This window comes from Trachemys scripta, chromosome 2 (assembly GCF_013100865.1).
Source record: "Trachemys scripta elegans isolate TJP31775 chromosome 2, CAS_Tse_1.0, whole genome shotgun sequence".
Taxonomy (NCBI): domain Eukaryota; kingdom Metazoa; phylum Chordata; order Testudines; family Emydidae; genus Trachemys; species Trachemys scripta.
The window spans coordinates 203,802,690-203,819,808 of record NC_048299.1 but is presented as its reverse complement, the minus strand read 5'-3'; the positions used below and the strand labels follow the sequence as shown (position 1 = coordinate 203,819,808).

At 40.1% G+C, this 17,119-nt stretch overlaps 1 protein-coding gene across 4 annotated transcripts in view; it reads left to right on the top strand.

Annotated features, from left to right (window-relative positions):
- Positions 1–17,119, top strand: part of TMEM241 (transmembrane protein 241) — a 104,491-nt gene that overhangs the window by 58,653 nt on the left and 28,719 nt on the right. For all 4 annotated transcript variants that reach the window (XM_034762766.1, XM_034762765.1, XM_034762764.1 and 1 more), the window contains one exon: positions 11,981–12,045. In XM_034762766.1, coding sequence (XP_034618657.1) covers positions 11,981–12,045 — 65 coding nt within the window. The remainder of the gene's footprint in view (positions 1–11,980; positions 12,046–17,119) is intronic.

Below are 17,119 nucleotides of genomic sequence, written 5' to 3'. Positions count from 1 at the left end.
TAGGCATCAAAAATATTACAGAACATTCCCAATGTGTCACACCATCTCCACCAGTTCACCCCCCATTCTTAAACCTTTCACTAAGTCTTTACAACTCTTTCTGTAGGAGACACCACTGTTGGCTCCCTATTCATTTAAAGGAAAAGTGGAGGGTAAAGAAGAGAACTCTTTAAATCTATGACTAAAGCTGGCAAGATAGAATCCAGGGGCCTGCAAGGCTCCCATTCTTCCCCAGTCCAGTTTATGCTGTTATGGAAGACTGGGTTTCTTAGATCTAAATGGCTAGAGTCACAGTTTTTCCATAACACCATTAGGGGAGGTGAGAGGGCAAAGGATGCAGAAAAAGCACATTTCAAGTATGAAACTGGTATTAGCCTTTGCAGAAATTTGGAGGCATGTAACAAGGTCGTATCTCCTCTAGTGTCAGACCCTGACCCTGTCTCAGTTTCCCCCCTTCCTCAAGAGGGCAAAGCAGCACAACTAGTGTGGGTGTGAAGAATCACTCAGAATGCAAACACACTAGCTGGTGTTGGGCTTAGCCTTGGATCAAGTGTGTTTTACTGCAGTACCGCACAGCAGCAGAGCATTAGAACAACTGGTCACTCCATAAAACTGGAAGGCAGTAATTTTCAAACAGCTAAAAGGCAATGCTTCTTTGATTCAATATACTGCGCAATTAACCTGTGACATTCAGGACATAAAATGAATGATATTGAGGCAATCAATTTAGTAGGATTAAAGAGAGGATTGTACATTTTACAGGTCCAGTCCTGCTCCAGTGAACTCAGTGACTTCAATAGGAGCAGGAACCAGACCCTGTATGTATGGCATTCTTTCTAGGACAAAAGCGCAAGGACTAGCAAACCACATGCTTCAGAGCAAAAAGTGAACACAAATTAGGGTCAAGAAGAAATCTCCCTCCCTCTGCAGAATACATCTGTAGCACAACTAGATGCATTCTTCTGAAACCTCTTACATTGGCCAGTACCTGAGACAAGATACATGAGCAGACAAACCATTGGTCTATTCCATTACGGCAGTTCCTATCATTCTAGCACATAGAACATATTACTTTTTTTGTTGCTGTCATTTCATGCACACCTATTGCACTATATACAAATGTAATAACCATAATAATAATAATTAATAGGACAAATCAGTTATCCCTACTAACTTTTTGGACTCAACTGTCCGAGAAGAGAGACACCAGCAGTTTGAGGCATCTGGGGTTAATGGGAAGAAATTGGGGGAAAACAGGACATTTTGGGGTGTTGAAGTGACAGTGGAGAAAAAACAGTGTCTTATATGCTGTCCTTTATTGAGCACTGGGGGGATAGCAACATGTCCGTCTTTAATGAGAGGGTTTTTTGACAGTCACGTATTGAAAATATGAATTTTGTCCCTTGAAAATTGATTACATAGTCTCAAAATGCAAGAATATCTATCTCTTGGTCTAATGTGCATGTACCAACAGCAGCAAGAATGGAAAAATAAGCTTCTTATAAAATCAGAAAGACAAAGTTAGTTGGGCCTAATGAAATTCACTATTTACAGTCCTTCAGTGCCCTCGGTTATCCTCATTTGACAAGACTTCAACTGTTGCCTGGATTTGCCAGTGCTCCTAGGCTTCCGCTAAGCAGGCTTTGTTACTAGAGGATAAACTTGTGCACCTGTTTGAATCTTGGTTGAAAGCAGTTTTATACAACAAAGCAGACCACATGAAGAACTTGTATGCATAAAGTTCTCTCTTTTCTTCTTTGAACTGGTGAAAAAAATCACTGTCTGGTTTACATATGCAGTGGTCACATTGCAGAGAAATCTTTTAACACAAGCCAAAGCAGAGTTAAAATTGAGTTTAGTTCTATAACTGGTCTTCATTTTATAGGCCGAAGCTGTCTGGTGTAGTGCCACCAATCACATTACTCATAGGAAGGGGGAATGTATGTTTTGGCCATTGTCATCAGTAGTAGACACCATATGCTTCTTGTTTTGGTTCTCTCTGTATTATTAAAGGATGTCTGATGTTTGGGCACAAGAGAGAAGGTAGGGTGGGATGGATATTTGATGTCCAAAAAGAAATAGCTACCACAATTTCAACCAAGTCTTGAGTTTTACGAGAGAAAAAAGGTTTTTGTTAAAGTCTCAAGATGTCTTTTGTTTCTGGGGAAGTAATTAAAGTGAGTTATGACGTACTTGCAATATTTCAGTCATCTTACCCTGAAAATTAATGGGTTACTTATTATCACATTATGTGTGTTTATATATATATTTACACTATATACATGAACAGTTGCAGACTTTCACATGAGAAAAAAGTATGATCTTAGTCTTGATCATATGTGACCATTAAAGCTATAAGGGTGCTTTTGCTTAAAAAGGAGAGGTGCCCTGCCCAAATTCCAAATCAGTCATTTACATTCAAAAGATAAGTTATTCTTTACTTTCTGTTCTCACTTGTAGTGTTGCTGTGTGCTGTTAAACAACTGCTGTGTTCTACCCCAGAAGTGGCTGCATTAAAAAAAATATAAAGACAGAATTCAGCACTATATAACTAGTTTATGAAGTATAGAATAATTGTGAAATCAGTGAACAGTTGAGCCGTTCTCTGGCATTCAAATGCTCTTCCAGAATAAGAAGCAAACACTGTATATAAAATATAAATCTTAAAAGATAAGGTGCTGAGTGAATTTGAGTAGGTTGGTAATGTTGCTTTAACTATCTAACGCCCTGATTCTGGAAGCAGTGTAGAACTGGAGCCTTAGTTTTATTGCAAACTTATCTCAACAGATCACAGAGCAAAGAGATAGTAATGAGAACAAATGAAACATACCAAACAAAGAGATGGACATTGAAGAAATAATATCCAAGATGGGAAGTAAAGACTGGCAGATAATAAATCAGCAGAATGGCAATGCTATCTAACTATTTATATCACACATCATTATGGTATAAATAGTACTACAGTGATCACTCAGCTACAGCAGCAGACTAATGAGGTAGTGACAGAGGCTACAGAGTGAGATCACTGGTAGACAGCAACAGCCAAGCACAAGGAGATGGAGCTCCCCAGTTCAAACCCTCTGGCCTAAACACATACACTGAACACCTCTTCTAAAATGAGCATTGCTGGGAAAGGCCTTGGTAGCCTCTGAGAGCTTCACTAACAGAAGCACCCCTGGTCTGACAGCCGTCATTCAGCAGATTGGTGATGGAAGGCTGTTAAAAGCCACTGATAGGCTGCCTAGAACTGCTGGTTAGCTGAGTGGAGTAGGAGAGGAGAACAAAGCTGCCACTCAGCTAAGTGCAGCAGCTGGGAGAAGGCCCCCATCTTGCTCTCCCTCATCATGTAGAATGCAAGGGGTGTCGTGTGGAGGGAGGTGTGAATATAGGTTGCAAGGGTGCTGGGAGTGTTCCATATTCCAAGCACAAAGCCCAGGCCCACGCAAATTTCTTCCTGCACCTGTCCCACATGACAGATATAACCCTGGTCCTTCTCCAGAAGAAAGGGTAGCATGGAAGAGAACTAGAGGTCTGACAGTTACGGCCAGACCACTTCCAAGCAGGGCAGGGAGATGACACAAATAACCTCTCAAAGGAAAGAAGAGGAAGAACAACAATAGCACATACAATAGCACATACTCCCCTGCCCTCATGGTCACCAATCAAAATATAACCCAAGGAAAGTTGTGCAAGGTAGGCATTAGCCAAAGAAGATTCCTCCAGGTTTCTGGACAGGGAAATTTCAACCCAGAAAAAGCCACTGCGTGTCCTCTCCAGTCCTGTATAGTACATGAGAAGTGTTCTCCAGGGACATCAAAACAAAGTCAGATAAGAAAAAGGAGTACTCTGGGATAGACAGTTTCCATTGTGATTAGAGGGAGAATTTGGGGATAAACTACTGGGAAACCCAGAGTTTTCCCATTAAACTCACAAACAAATGGACAATCAGAATGAGAGAGCATTTCTTGCACAATTTGGAAAACTTTTGGAAGCTAGCCACCCCATATTGGTTCCCTAACGTCAGTATTTCAAAATGGTAATGCCACCCTCCAGATATGCGATGAAAGGCTGTAAGGGCAGAATTTCTCCACCTCCACACTACCCTATAAAGTCTCCTTTCCCCTGGATTTTGAGACAGATGTATTAAACACTTATGGCAAGGTAGTAGGAAGGACCCTTGGAAAGGATTTTACTGGGTTATATTGGTCTGCCAGGATAAACACATGGGCAAAATATGCCCCTTATCCCAACTGTTTCAGCTAGTGGGGCAGCCCCTTGAATCAAGAGCACTGGGAAATCCTCTGACAAGAGGGAGTGCAGTCAGAGAGCCACCTGTTTCATAAGCAATACAAATGATGCCTTAACACTGAAGAATTGGAAACTATTGCTTCCAAAAGTTGTGACTCTGTCCTTAAAGATCAGCAGATCAAACCAGGGAAGCAGGTTATCTGAGGTGAAATGTATTAGAGCAGTATTTCTCAACGGCCTGTCCATGGATCAGTCCCAGTCCCTGGGATGTCCCTGACGCAGTTTAGGAAGGCAGCAAACCGGTCTCTGGTATCAAAAAGGTTAAGAAACATTGTATTAGTGACCTGGGGAAACCCCAACATTTTTTGCTCTCAGTGACACCGATGCCAGCACACCAAACATAGCATAGTCTTTACACGGCAACTAACACACTTGTAGTAAGTGTTTCATTTCAGGTATTTGGATTGGCTGGAGGGCAAAACGGGCCCGTGTTCAGTGCACACGACAGCATTAAGCTGGGCAGACCATGTAATAAATCTGTGTGCTGACAGCATAATGACTAGATTCTGCCCAGCCCTTAGGCAGTTGCTCAGCAGGAGGGGAGGAAGGAAGGAGTGTGTGAGCTCACCACTCCACATGTCCCTCTTCCGCTTACATAGGAGCTGCTGGGGGAAGGCAGGGCTGCTACCAGATGCTCCTCAAGGGGTGTCTGACAACCCTGTGATTGGGACAGGCAGAGCAGAGAGTAGGTAATGTCATGGCATGCCTTGTTCTGAGTCACATACAGAGTGAGCTTTACCTGCCTCTATAAACTTGCTTTGAGCACCTTTGTTTCACATTTGCCTACCCACATTCAGATGTCTCCACCCCCGCAGAGAAAAGCTGTTCCCCCTTCTTGTGCACTTTCCTTACTTCTGTATGCTCTATCATTCTCCGTACGTTATTAATTATTAACATAAGGATGGTGAATTCAAAGAGATTGCTAAAAGCACAACTAATTACATGCAAAGTGACGCAGAGGCAAGAATGTCAGCAGCCAGTATCTAAATAGGGTCTGGAAGTCAAACCCCCTAGTTGCACTGGTAAGACACTAATCCTAGAGTAAATAAAATAAACCTATTTTATTTTCACTGCAATTAACTTCTGACCCAACGTGAAGCATCAAAAACATAAAACAACCTACAGGAAAGTCTTTGAATAAATGACAAGAGACAAGCAAAATAACCTGCCTACGCTCTCAAATGCTTTTGGGAGAATATCAGTACAAATGTTGAAGGCTGACAAATGTCATTAATGTTCTTTGTTTTTTTTACAAGATGGATACCCTGATGAGAATTTGCATCTCCCAGAGAAGAGTTTCTGTATATTAACTTTTCAATTGTTACTGTGAAGCTGAAGTCTTAAGCATCTTGAATGTTGTTGGTATGATTTAGGGCTACATGTATAAAATATTTTAATAGACAGGACTGAGGTCTCTCTCTACGTTTTTGTTCCCAAATGAGTGTGAGCAATTCCAACATTTAGATAAAAATGAGTATTTAATTAGGTGCCAATACCCAATTTGTTTTGATAACTGAGGTAACTGACTGCCCATGCAAAGGCAGGTGCTCAAATATGCATGCATTGGAAATAATCCTGCAGTCTGGGACACTATTTCAATGGGTCTCCCTGAAGAAGTAAAAGAATAGTCATCAGTATTGATATTGCATGCAGTGATTTTTGCACTACTGATAATATTAGACTAACTTGATTTAACTGTTTCCAGTGGCACTGGCACTAATCCATTCCCTTGATGGTTTTTTGGTCCTGAGAGGCTGGAAAAATAGGTATAGATGAAGGGTGAAACAAATACCATATCTATAAAGAGCCTGACATTGCTTCAATAAAATGAAAACAAAAGTTACGTACATCAGAAGCTTTTGTCTTCTCTGTATGGAGAAGATGACACTGATGATAAATAGACAGGAAGATTTATTTTGATCAGTAAGTGAACTTGAAAGGTTGTTTCAAAACACTGTCTTTTGAAAAATACATATTTTCAAAAGAGTATAGAAGTTTTGGCAGATTGGGGAATTGAGGTTAAATGGATTGTCTTGGGTAAGTAAACTAAGGGAACTTCTTTATAAATTATTCCATATTCAATTACTATAAGAGCTGGTGAGAACTATGACATTATGTTTTCTAACAAAGATATGGTGAATTACAGGAAATAAGCACTTTTTATAGGCTATAGTGAAATAATATTGCCATGTTAAATAATCAGATAAGTCTAAACCAAAATCTTGCATACACCCCTGAACTCTGGAGTAAGACGGTAAAATCTGAACTGGATATGGATCTGAAGTTTGCAAATGGCCCTTACCTTTATAATGGTCCAAACAAAAACCCTGGATCTGAACATCTGTAAACTTTGGGGTATTTAAAATTCAGATCCAAATTTTGTAGCTTGAGAACATCCTAGAGATAATTGAGAGAAAACTGACTAGTTGGTCAGGGTTGATGCCCAGGGAGTGAATTCTCAGAAGGTTAAAGATTTTCCTTTTACCATCCTGCTCCAGAATGTACAAATGGACTCATTGATAAGGCACAAGAGTAGGAACCAGGAGATCTTGGCTTAATTTCTGGCTGTGCCACAGACTGCCTGAGAGACCTTGGACAAGTCATTTAGGGCTAGATTGTCAATTTACCATCTACCCTAAAGGGCAGCACTTAGTTGCACTGCCCCAGAAGCTAACCAAGGAATGAATCATGATCCTGAGAATCACAGTAGCACAGGTGCATTGGGCAAGATGCAATTTTGCTTTTAAACTCTGTGTATTTCAGTTTTTCCAGCTGTAAAATGGGATATTAATACTTCCCTACTTTACGGGTGGGTTGTGAGGCCAAGTTCATTAATATTTGTGGAGTGACTGAGTACTGTAGAGATGGAGACCACAGAAACATCTTTTTAAAAGCAAAACCTCCTTTTATGAATGGTAGGAATGTTTAATTAAACCAAGGTCCTCTGAGGATCCCTCTCCACATTTGCTCCTGTTATTACACCTTCACTCTTCAGTTGCCAGGCCATGAATACCATCTTTCTGGATGAGGAGAACTGGATGGGGCTCCTTTTAAAACCAGTCAGTACTGAATTCTAATTGGTCATAATGTGAGGATGCAAATCAACAAGGGTCATGAATTCACAAAAGCAGATTTGCAAATACAAAGTGTAATTGATGTATATGATCCTATTTTATCTGAGAATACAAGAGACCATAGGAGGAAGCAAAGTGATGGCCTTAAAAACATGCTGAAATCAAGGTAGTTTCCAGGCACTTTGGATGCTGTACCTATATGTTTCCCCCTACAACATTTCCAGAGGATGTGGCTATGTTTTTAGTTAAGATTTCGACAAACACTCTTTAGCGATATGTACCAATAGTACTGTAGTCTTTATTCCTGAGCCGTTTGTTCTGCCTACATGTAAAGTTACATCTAGATAGATCAGCAATTGGATTGACAGAAATAGCTGGAATTAAGATAGGTAGGTTTGATCAAAATATCAAGTCTAAATAAGTTGTGTTATGAGGCACATGTTACTAATGATCTTATTTCTCTTAAGAGTGATTGCTTTTTAAAGAAAGCTTTTTTTTTTCTTTTCGTGTGGATGGGGTTGAAATTATTTTTCAGTAACAGCGTCAGGTGACGCAAATGCTTTGATGGCTAGAAATTGTTCTTTCCTAAGTATTACAAGATGTGCCATAATTATTTTAGGGGAAAAGGGAGATTATGGAGAGCAATCCTAAACTGGTACACTTAGGATGTGTTTTTAAAGTTATGTTAAGGGCACCTAGAGCATGTGGATATGTGCCTTTTTCTGGCTTTTTTTTATAAGTATAAGTAAATGTACATGTAAATTAAAAACAGGTCAACACATTTTGTTTTCTTTTAGTAAAAGAAAAATTAGCTTCTGGACTGGAGCCAGGTGTTCCCAATTTCACCCTAGAGCAAGTTACATGCTTGATTTCCCTGAAAATTTGTTTTTCATTTTCAAACGTTTCCTTTTTTTTAAATGAAAAAGATAAGTTGGAAGTTTCTGTGCAGAATGTTTTTTCCTTTTGTTTTTTTCTTGCATACACTTAGTACTTCTGCTCTCAGAGACATTTTGATTCTATTTGGCATCAAGACATTCTTATATAAGTAAACAATACAAGTGTTCTACAGTAATTGTCCAAAAGGCTACAGCTTACAATAGTGTTTGTGCAGAGGTTTGCGGGTGATTACTGTAGAATAGTATAATATTTTTAATAAGGGCAGTTCTCAATTAGTTTGTCATTTATCTGTTTCCCTTTTTTGGCCTCCTGTCAAGTTACCTGTAAACACAACTCTACAATGTGACATAACCATACCTTGGGTCACTTTAAAAAATGACACTTTAGTTCCTTATAGTGAAAGAATAGCAAACTGTTTTAAAAGATAAGTAGTTCTATAACTATCATAGCATCCATCCTATACTGATTTCTATTTACGTGCTTGGGAATGAGCATTATAGCATCAGCCTACTACCCCAGCATTAGTGTAATGCAAGCTCAGTACACTTGACTCCACTCTCACTTACACTTAAGTAAATCAGGAGTAATTCCACTAAAATTAATAAAGCTACACCAATGTATGTAAGATCAAAATCAAACCCATTACGGTAAGGTGCAGGTTCCTAGATTTTATACAAATATTTTATACAAATAAATACAGCAACCAGGCTGGGTATATGTGACCTGCATGACATACTCAGATTCTCTAATATCTGAGCATAATTTTTTTTTCAGTAAGTTTCTAGCCTTGCTGGTTGCAAAGATAACCTTCCAAATGTGAATGGCATGCAAACTATTGCATTCTGTCTTCCTGAGTCTGCAGATAGCCTCAAGCAGTGACTCTGAGAACAGTGAACTGTGCCACCCTCCACTAATCTCATTTGGGTGCTAACATTGCAGCATTTTGGAGCCTGCAGTGTAGCTATAGTTAGGACCTTTTCCCTGTTTTTTTTTGTTTAATTTTCATTGGCATATGGATATAAAGGTGAGAAAAACACAGATAACTAGTGAGTTTTGACCTATACATTACATAGGTGTTTTGTAGTGAAATGTTCTCATGGAGAGGCGGCTTAATTATTCTCTTAATTTCATGCTTTATAGCTTTGCCCATGTTAAGGCGTAGGGCGGCGCTTTAGAAACACCTAAAACAGATGGCCAGGTAGATTATGTCAGTTAGAGATACATATGGCCACATTAATTACAATAATTCCATGCAGTAAACCGGAAGTCCCAATGCTACACATGCTGGGTCAGATGCGCACCCTGGCTTTGTCCCCTTTGCACTGCTCCAGCGATACAAACGGGAATTTCTGGAGTTTTCCCTAATTTACAGCAATTCTTAGGTGGCATAAAGCCAGCATGGGCATCTCTTCTCCTTTCTCCCCTCTCGTAGGAGTAGGGGGCATTCCTTGGTGGGCTGGGGCAGAAGAGGACCTGGCTGGGGTGCACTGTGCTTGGATAGTTCCCAACCAGCATCGCGGTTCCCATGAAACTGTTCTAGCTGACATAATTTGGATTACTTGGTTCAGCCCCCAGTTGGCCTCAGGACTGGGAGTGGAGAGATGGCCCAGAGCCACCTTTCCTTTTGGTCCTGGTCTTGTGCTGAGAACAGCTCAGAGAGACTCAGGGGTCTGAGCCTGTTTTTGAAAGGACAATGATCTCATAAATGTAACCGATATGGGCTAACAATGTAACTCAGAGTTACTGTGAAGCAGAGTCTGCTCTGAAATGGCTTCATGCTCCCCGTTACACTTATGCTAGTGTTTTGTCAAGTTTTAAATGAGCCTGGGTTTCCAGCACTCCCTTGAGAGACAATTAGACAAGCTAATAAATCTTACTGTCAGGAAATCTTTCCTGATAACTGTCTAAATATTTTGCTTCATCCTGTTACTCTTGTTATACCCTGCTGTACTACCCTAAACAATCCCTTTCACTCGTCAATGTTTGCATGTGTAGACTGTCACCTTGTCATCCTTTTCTATAGACATTATTTATCCTAATCTTTCATTGAAAATCAATTCCTTCTCCCTGATCACTTCTGTCACTGTTCTCAGAACTCCTTCCATTTTATGTTATTGGTCTGGCAATGAGGTTCCCAGAACTTAATGCAGCACTGCAGCTGTGGTAGCAATGGCGCTGTAGAGTCAGGGATAGATACCATAATATGGTGGGCAATATCTGGGGCCTGTTCTCCCTGCTTTGTTCTACACAAAGCAGCTTTAAAACCAGCTTAACTGGCTGCCTGAAGATTCTGCCTGTGTGTGTGTGTGTGTGGGGGGGGGGATTCTTCCTCAGTAAGGGGAGTCCTCACATGGCAGAGGGCTGGCATAGCAGCTTTGACACCTGCCCCATTTGAAGGGGGAGTGTTTGGGGAAAAGAGAGCATGGCCAAGGAGCCATTCATTATATATGGATATCATTATATCCCTGGCTGCCAGAATAGCTCTTTGGGGCCATGGGGGGACAGGGACATGCCTGGAGACTGCTCACTCATACATTGGATCTGGCCTAGTTTCCAGCTATCCCTGAGATCAGACCACTGCAAAGATGGCATAAAACCACCTTTGCCCCATCCTCCTAGACTACCCTGAGTGCAACTTGTTTACTGTGGAGGACCTAGCCTGATGCTCCTGTGTTTGCAGACCAAAAGTGCACTGGCCTTTTCCCCTCCAATAGTGCATTAGACATGAATTTACATTGCACTATCTCCTATCATCCTCAAGTCTTGTTCACCTTTACTCCATCCTGATGTAATTGTTATAGCTGGTAGTGCTGTGGCACACTAAACCTTGATGATCCGAGTGATGTGCTGGGTGTACCCCTGCTCAGAGGCAAGAGTTGAAGGCCTTTCAGATGCTACATCCTATAGGCCCTTGGTAGGTCCCAATAATGATTCGGACATGTGGCTAAATGAAGGGGTATTTTACTAGGGCTGGCAGGAAGGGGAAAGTTGCAATACGCTAGGTACTGTGGCTTAAACAGTGGTAGTCTGCTAGAGGGTTAGGGCTCCTCAGGCCCAGTGCCTGGCATGCCTCTCCAGTCCAGTCTCTGCTAGAGACAAATAGGAGAATACAGATTTCCTGGCCAGGATCAGTTAGTGATCTATCTTGTTGGGGCCCCTCAGCACTGGCTCCTTGCCCAGTCTCTGTTGCTTTTCCACAAGTTCTGTGCAGACTTGAACCCAGCTGCAATGTCCTACAGTCACATCCCGTTCCACCTGTGATTCCCTGGCTGCTGCTACAGCCTGCTTTGCATACAGTTCCCCGGTGGTTTCTGCTATATTCAGTGTGCTTGCTGCTCCTGGCTTGCCGTGTGGACCCTGCTTCCCTAAGTGCTAGGTCACTTCCAGGATAAGGTTCTTTTCATAGTTTTTGCCCCTTCCTTCTACTGGCCAGGGCAAGGAGATGTGCCTGCACATGCCCCCCAGAGGGTCATAAGTCAGTGGGGAGGGGTTTGATAGAAGTGGTAGTTTCCTGATGAGCAGATTCTACATCCCAATGGGTTTCTCCTTCCCACTGAACATCTGTGTTATGGCTGGATTACTGACCTGGGGGTAAACAAATACTTAGTGTGAGTGCACCTGTACAAAGTTAATCTCAACAAAGATGTTGCAACTTTCAATGATGATATCAGGCAAATCCTTTCTTCTTGTTAATTTTACAGGTTACCACAGCTGGTTTATCACCATTTGTCTTTGGCATGACTGTTAATGTACCAACAGTTTGTTGGTAAGTAATTTCCTGAAATTTGTATGGTTATTTTGAAGTTTCTATTGAATTTCTTTACAAGACTCATTATTTTACCCAGAAATGCTTTTTAAAAGGCTAGTCTGACAAGTAGCAAAAATATTTTGCACAGAGGGAGAGCCGGGTGTTCAGACACCATGGTGATGGGCATGGTATAATAATCTATCTGAAAAGAACAGCATTTCTTTGGAGGATCTCAAAACTCTTTACAGATGTTACACCTCATAACACCTCTGTGAGATATTGTTGACTATACACATTTTATAAGCTAGATAAAGTGAGGCAAAGGGCAGTTAAATGACTCATCCGGTGTCACATAGTGAGTTAGTGACAGAGCTTGGAATAGAACAGAGAAGTCCTGATTTTCAGGAACTCTGACATTGTGACCAATGTCATATGTGTTCCTGTGGGTGTCCATGGACAGTGCCTAACATAGCGTGGACTGCAAATACAAAGAATAAAATGAAATAACAATAAATAATACATACCTCCGTCCAAAGCAGTACATGGGATTTGGTAATAAAGAGTCTGCTTAACAAACTTAGAATCTCCCAAATCAAAATTCTTATTGAATGGTATCAATGCTTAGTCCCTGCCCCAATACTTACAATCTATCTTTTGGTTCTGTGTTTGTATAGTGCCTAGCACAATGGGGTCCTGTTCCATAACTTCAGCACTACTGCAATAGAAACATTATTATTATGATGATTATTATTAATAATTAATAAATAAGGTGTATCTCAAGAAATGGAGATACTGTTGAAAGTCCAAAGCCTCTCACTTTTACAGACGTTTAGACCAGGCTCTTCTTGTTTTCCTCATAGTATGGTTGGCGCCACAGAGATTCTGCTTTGCAATGAATTAAATTACCGTATTTTGTTTTCAAGATTTGATATCAGTGGTAATGACATTAGGCCTAAAATTGTGGGACCAAGTATTTTGTGCACTTAAAATCTTAGATTTGCATTTGTTAACCATGTGAATGCAGCCAATCAAGCTACTGTGCATACAACTACCCTGATTTGAGTTTTTAAGCCATGCAAAACATGGGCATGCAAATTTTGGGGACTTGAGGTGCATGAACTTTGTGCTGACTGTCCATAAAGGGATAAATTTCACCCAATGTGAGTAACACAAACAGAACGAGTCTCTTAGACACTACATTAGAAAATTAATTCCAGTCTGTATTATGTAGATATTCATTCTCATCTTACCTTGAAATTTTTGAAGATCTGATCCAACTCTCACTGAAGTCAGCAGAGAAATTCTGATTGGGTTCAGTGACTGAAGGACTAAGCTCTTTGTCTGTACTATACAACTGTGATTGTGTGTCCATTGTAACTGAAAAATAATCCTCCTTCCACAAATAATCCAGTTTGCTTTGTGCTTGACTTTCCTTCATTGTTTTAAAGAATTTCCAAGTCAACGAACCACTCATTTCCTTCCTGTATTTGGTTCTTTCTTAGTTATCTTTATATATTAATGCCTAATCACACCAAGGCAGAGAATCATTGTGAAATGTGACCTCTTTAATGGAAAGTCAAAGTATTAAAATACTTCCTCCACCAACATGCAGCCATTGCTTCTAAAGCTTTCTGTACATGAAGCTTTTCACTAACAGACCTTGAAAAACTATAGTGAAATGTATATAAAATACATTTAGGCAAAGCTGACATTTCATGTCTACCCTTTTTCCCCAAACAATTTCTCATGTTGCTTTTTTTTCAGCTACAGCTCATAGGTTAAAACAAGTTGCAGAAAGCAGATTTTAAAGTCAAACTGGGCTCTTTTTTTTTTTATAAGAAATGCCAAAATAAATCTTTTGTATTTTTCTGCAATTGCAAAAGGTCACTTCTGTGGCCATGTGTACGTAACTCAGTACATCCTGCTGACGTGTTGCCAAAGGCTGAAAACAGCAGCACACCCAGCCCAGGACATTAGCAAGCATGCATATATATGTGTGTGTATATTGCATATATATGATATATATACATGCATGCACTGACATATAGAATACACATGCATACAGATCAGTGTATATGTATATGTCTGTGTGTACATATAGATATAGTATAAACACATACATAATTGCACACACAATATGCACATGACACCCTATATACATTTGTATGTATATAATATATGTGTAAGTTTATGTGTTTACCATACATAAGTAACAGATTAATATTTTAAAAGAAACTTTGCTTGGGACCTCAGCCCAGAGTTATGTTCAGATTGCTGAGAACTCAAAAAGGTGATTTTAAAAAAAAATATTTTTTGTCTTCCATTACTGGGTGTGCACCAGTAGCATCAGGGATTTCAGCAGAGTTTTTGGAATAAGGTTTGCTAGATTACGGCAGCTGCAAAGCAATCATAAGAGCACAAACCACAGGGGTTTTTGGTGTAGGTCCAACATTAACAGTGGCTATCATTTCGTGTGTTAGTTTCTCAGTGACAGCATGGTGCTTATAACTCTCATCCCTTAATTAACAGTATCCAAAGGATTCACCATATTTTAAATGTAAGGTAAATCCAGGGTTGAGGGTACATTACTTGACAGTACTCCATTTTGAAGTTAAAATGAAGGCTTCTGCTAGCTCAATGGTCTGGTGGTTATACATTACACTGGTACATTTAAGCAAAGGAGCAGATTTCAGATCTAACCTGTTTTTACTACTCAACTCTTGTGGATAATCCACAAAGCAGTGTGTTGGTAACAATTACAGAGAAAATTTTGTTTAACCTCAGCCAGAGGATTATGATGAAGTGGGAGACAGGAAGGAGAAATATGGATAAAATCCAGCATACTAAAGGATCTGTGGATAGTGGATGTAGATACAGGATGTATAGCCTGAAGTATAATAGTTTTGAAGAAAAAGTATTGAACTTTCCAAGAATCAGAAAAATTCAAAAGTTAAGGGTCTCGTGATAATCTAACCCCGACTCTGTCTCTGTAGAAACACTGTTGGACTCCTCTTGCTTTTGTGGCCCTCACCAGTCTTTTTTACACGCACAAGGAAGTTAGTGCCTGGCATGAGCAACAGGTGAATTAATGGCAGTGTTAGAAAGTGTCGTGGTGGATGTTTTGGTATCCCGAGCTACCACTGCAAAACTAGGGTATTTGGCAACCACTGTCCAAGGTTGGAAGAGCCACATGTAGCATCCCTGAATGCAAGGACATTCATCCTCTTCTCTTGGTTGATGGCCAGATTGTAAAAGGGCAGCACACAGAGTGAGCTACTATATTCCCATGCAACCCCCTAAGAGGACAGTACCTATATTTTTAAAGCTTGGTGAGATGTACTTAGTAAGATCACGTTATATGGCTGAGGATAGAGACTGATAAGTGATAATACATAAATACACAAAGAGAAATCATAATAGAAACCACACATTTATGCCTTTCATTCCAAACCACCCACAATCACTTTACTATGTATCCAGCTACTGATGCTACAGATATGGTAGCTCTCCTGGTATACCCAAATTTTACTGACCTGAAGTGCAGCCACCTCTGAAATAGAACATTACAGCAGTTAACACAGTAGACTAGCCAGGAAGTGCCCTTATGGAAAAGTCCTAGTTAATAGAGTTCGATAGCGAATGATATCTTCCCTATTGAATTTTTAAGTCAATCTATAGAATTTTTTTGAAGAGATCTAATTCTCTATTAAACTGTCTATTAAAAATTCTATACAAAGTAGAAAGTACTCTTTCTCTCTCAGTGTAATTTCTATGGGACCCCGTTGGTTTAATCCCCATTGAACTCTATAGGATTTTCCTGTAGGGATCAAGAAGAAGAACATATTATCCACTTGTAATTTCAGAAGGAATTAATGCAGATAAATGTTAATAACTGGAGCTGAAATTTAGGTGGGAAACTTAGGCTAATGGTTTCCAGAGAAAAGTGCCATGAATTTGTAATGATTACAAGTGACCAGGCTCTTGGCTTGAAACCTCTTTTGAAAGCCTGCACCTCTAACAGTGCATTGCTTCTTAATGATAGTTCCATAGCCAAAAGTGGACTGTCTCTGAATGTGAAAGTTGACATCTCCCTAGCAGTTACCCCTCCAGGGCTTTATACTGCACAATAGTATCATTGTATTAATAGTACACTGTACAACTGTTATATAAAGTTTGCATCTTTCGGGAATCATGGTGTTTATAAACAATTCACTGACACTAATATTTAAGTTAATATAATACTATTAATGTCCGGACAACCTTGTCAGCTATACATACTTTTTGAATAATATAAATAAATAAGTGCCTTCTTACCAGTAACCTGTACAGAAGTTTGTTTTATTTATAAAGTTTAATAAGGAGCTTTGCTGTTTCATAAGCTAACTAAGCTGTGAGGCTAAAATGCAAAGTCGTTACATTTAGTTTTTCACTGTTGCAATGGAAGTGGAGACGAGCCAGCAGTCCACCATATTCCTCTTGGATGTGATTTCAGAGGAGATTTGGGGATTACTAGCTATTGCACAAAATAGACGGGCTGATGACTGACATTTATATAAACAAAGACAATTCCATTGAACTCGGCTAGCTTTGGAACCTTGCTTCCAATGCTAGCTGCTCCCAAGACCAGGGTGAGAGCGGGAACGAAAGAGCCATCATTGTGCCAGGAGAAACAGGAGTTAGGGATATGCCTTGGTGCACACACTGCTCCGGTTAGAACAGTTCAGTGTGCCAGCTCTTCTGTAAGTGCCCAGTAAGTATGCAGGCATTTCTATTGGTCAGCTAGTCCAGCATAACCTGCCCAGAGTGGAAGTTTCTTCCCAACCTTGTCAGTTAGATGTTGGTTCATTTCCCAAAAGCAGGAGAGTTTATCTCCCTTCCCATTTTTTGTCAAGCAGTGAGTCCATTTTCAAGTTAGAATACAAACGGAAATTGCTAAGGGGAAGTCTGCACTTATATCAATAACCAGATGAGGTTCAAAGCCTTCCTTCTCCCTCCCTCCCTTCAGTGTATACGTGCCTGTGTAATTATTTTAACATAAATAAATAAAGCAGCTATTTGTGTCTATATATTTACACATATATGCACCCATCTC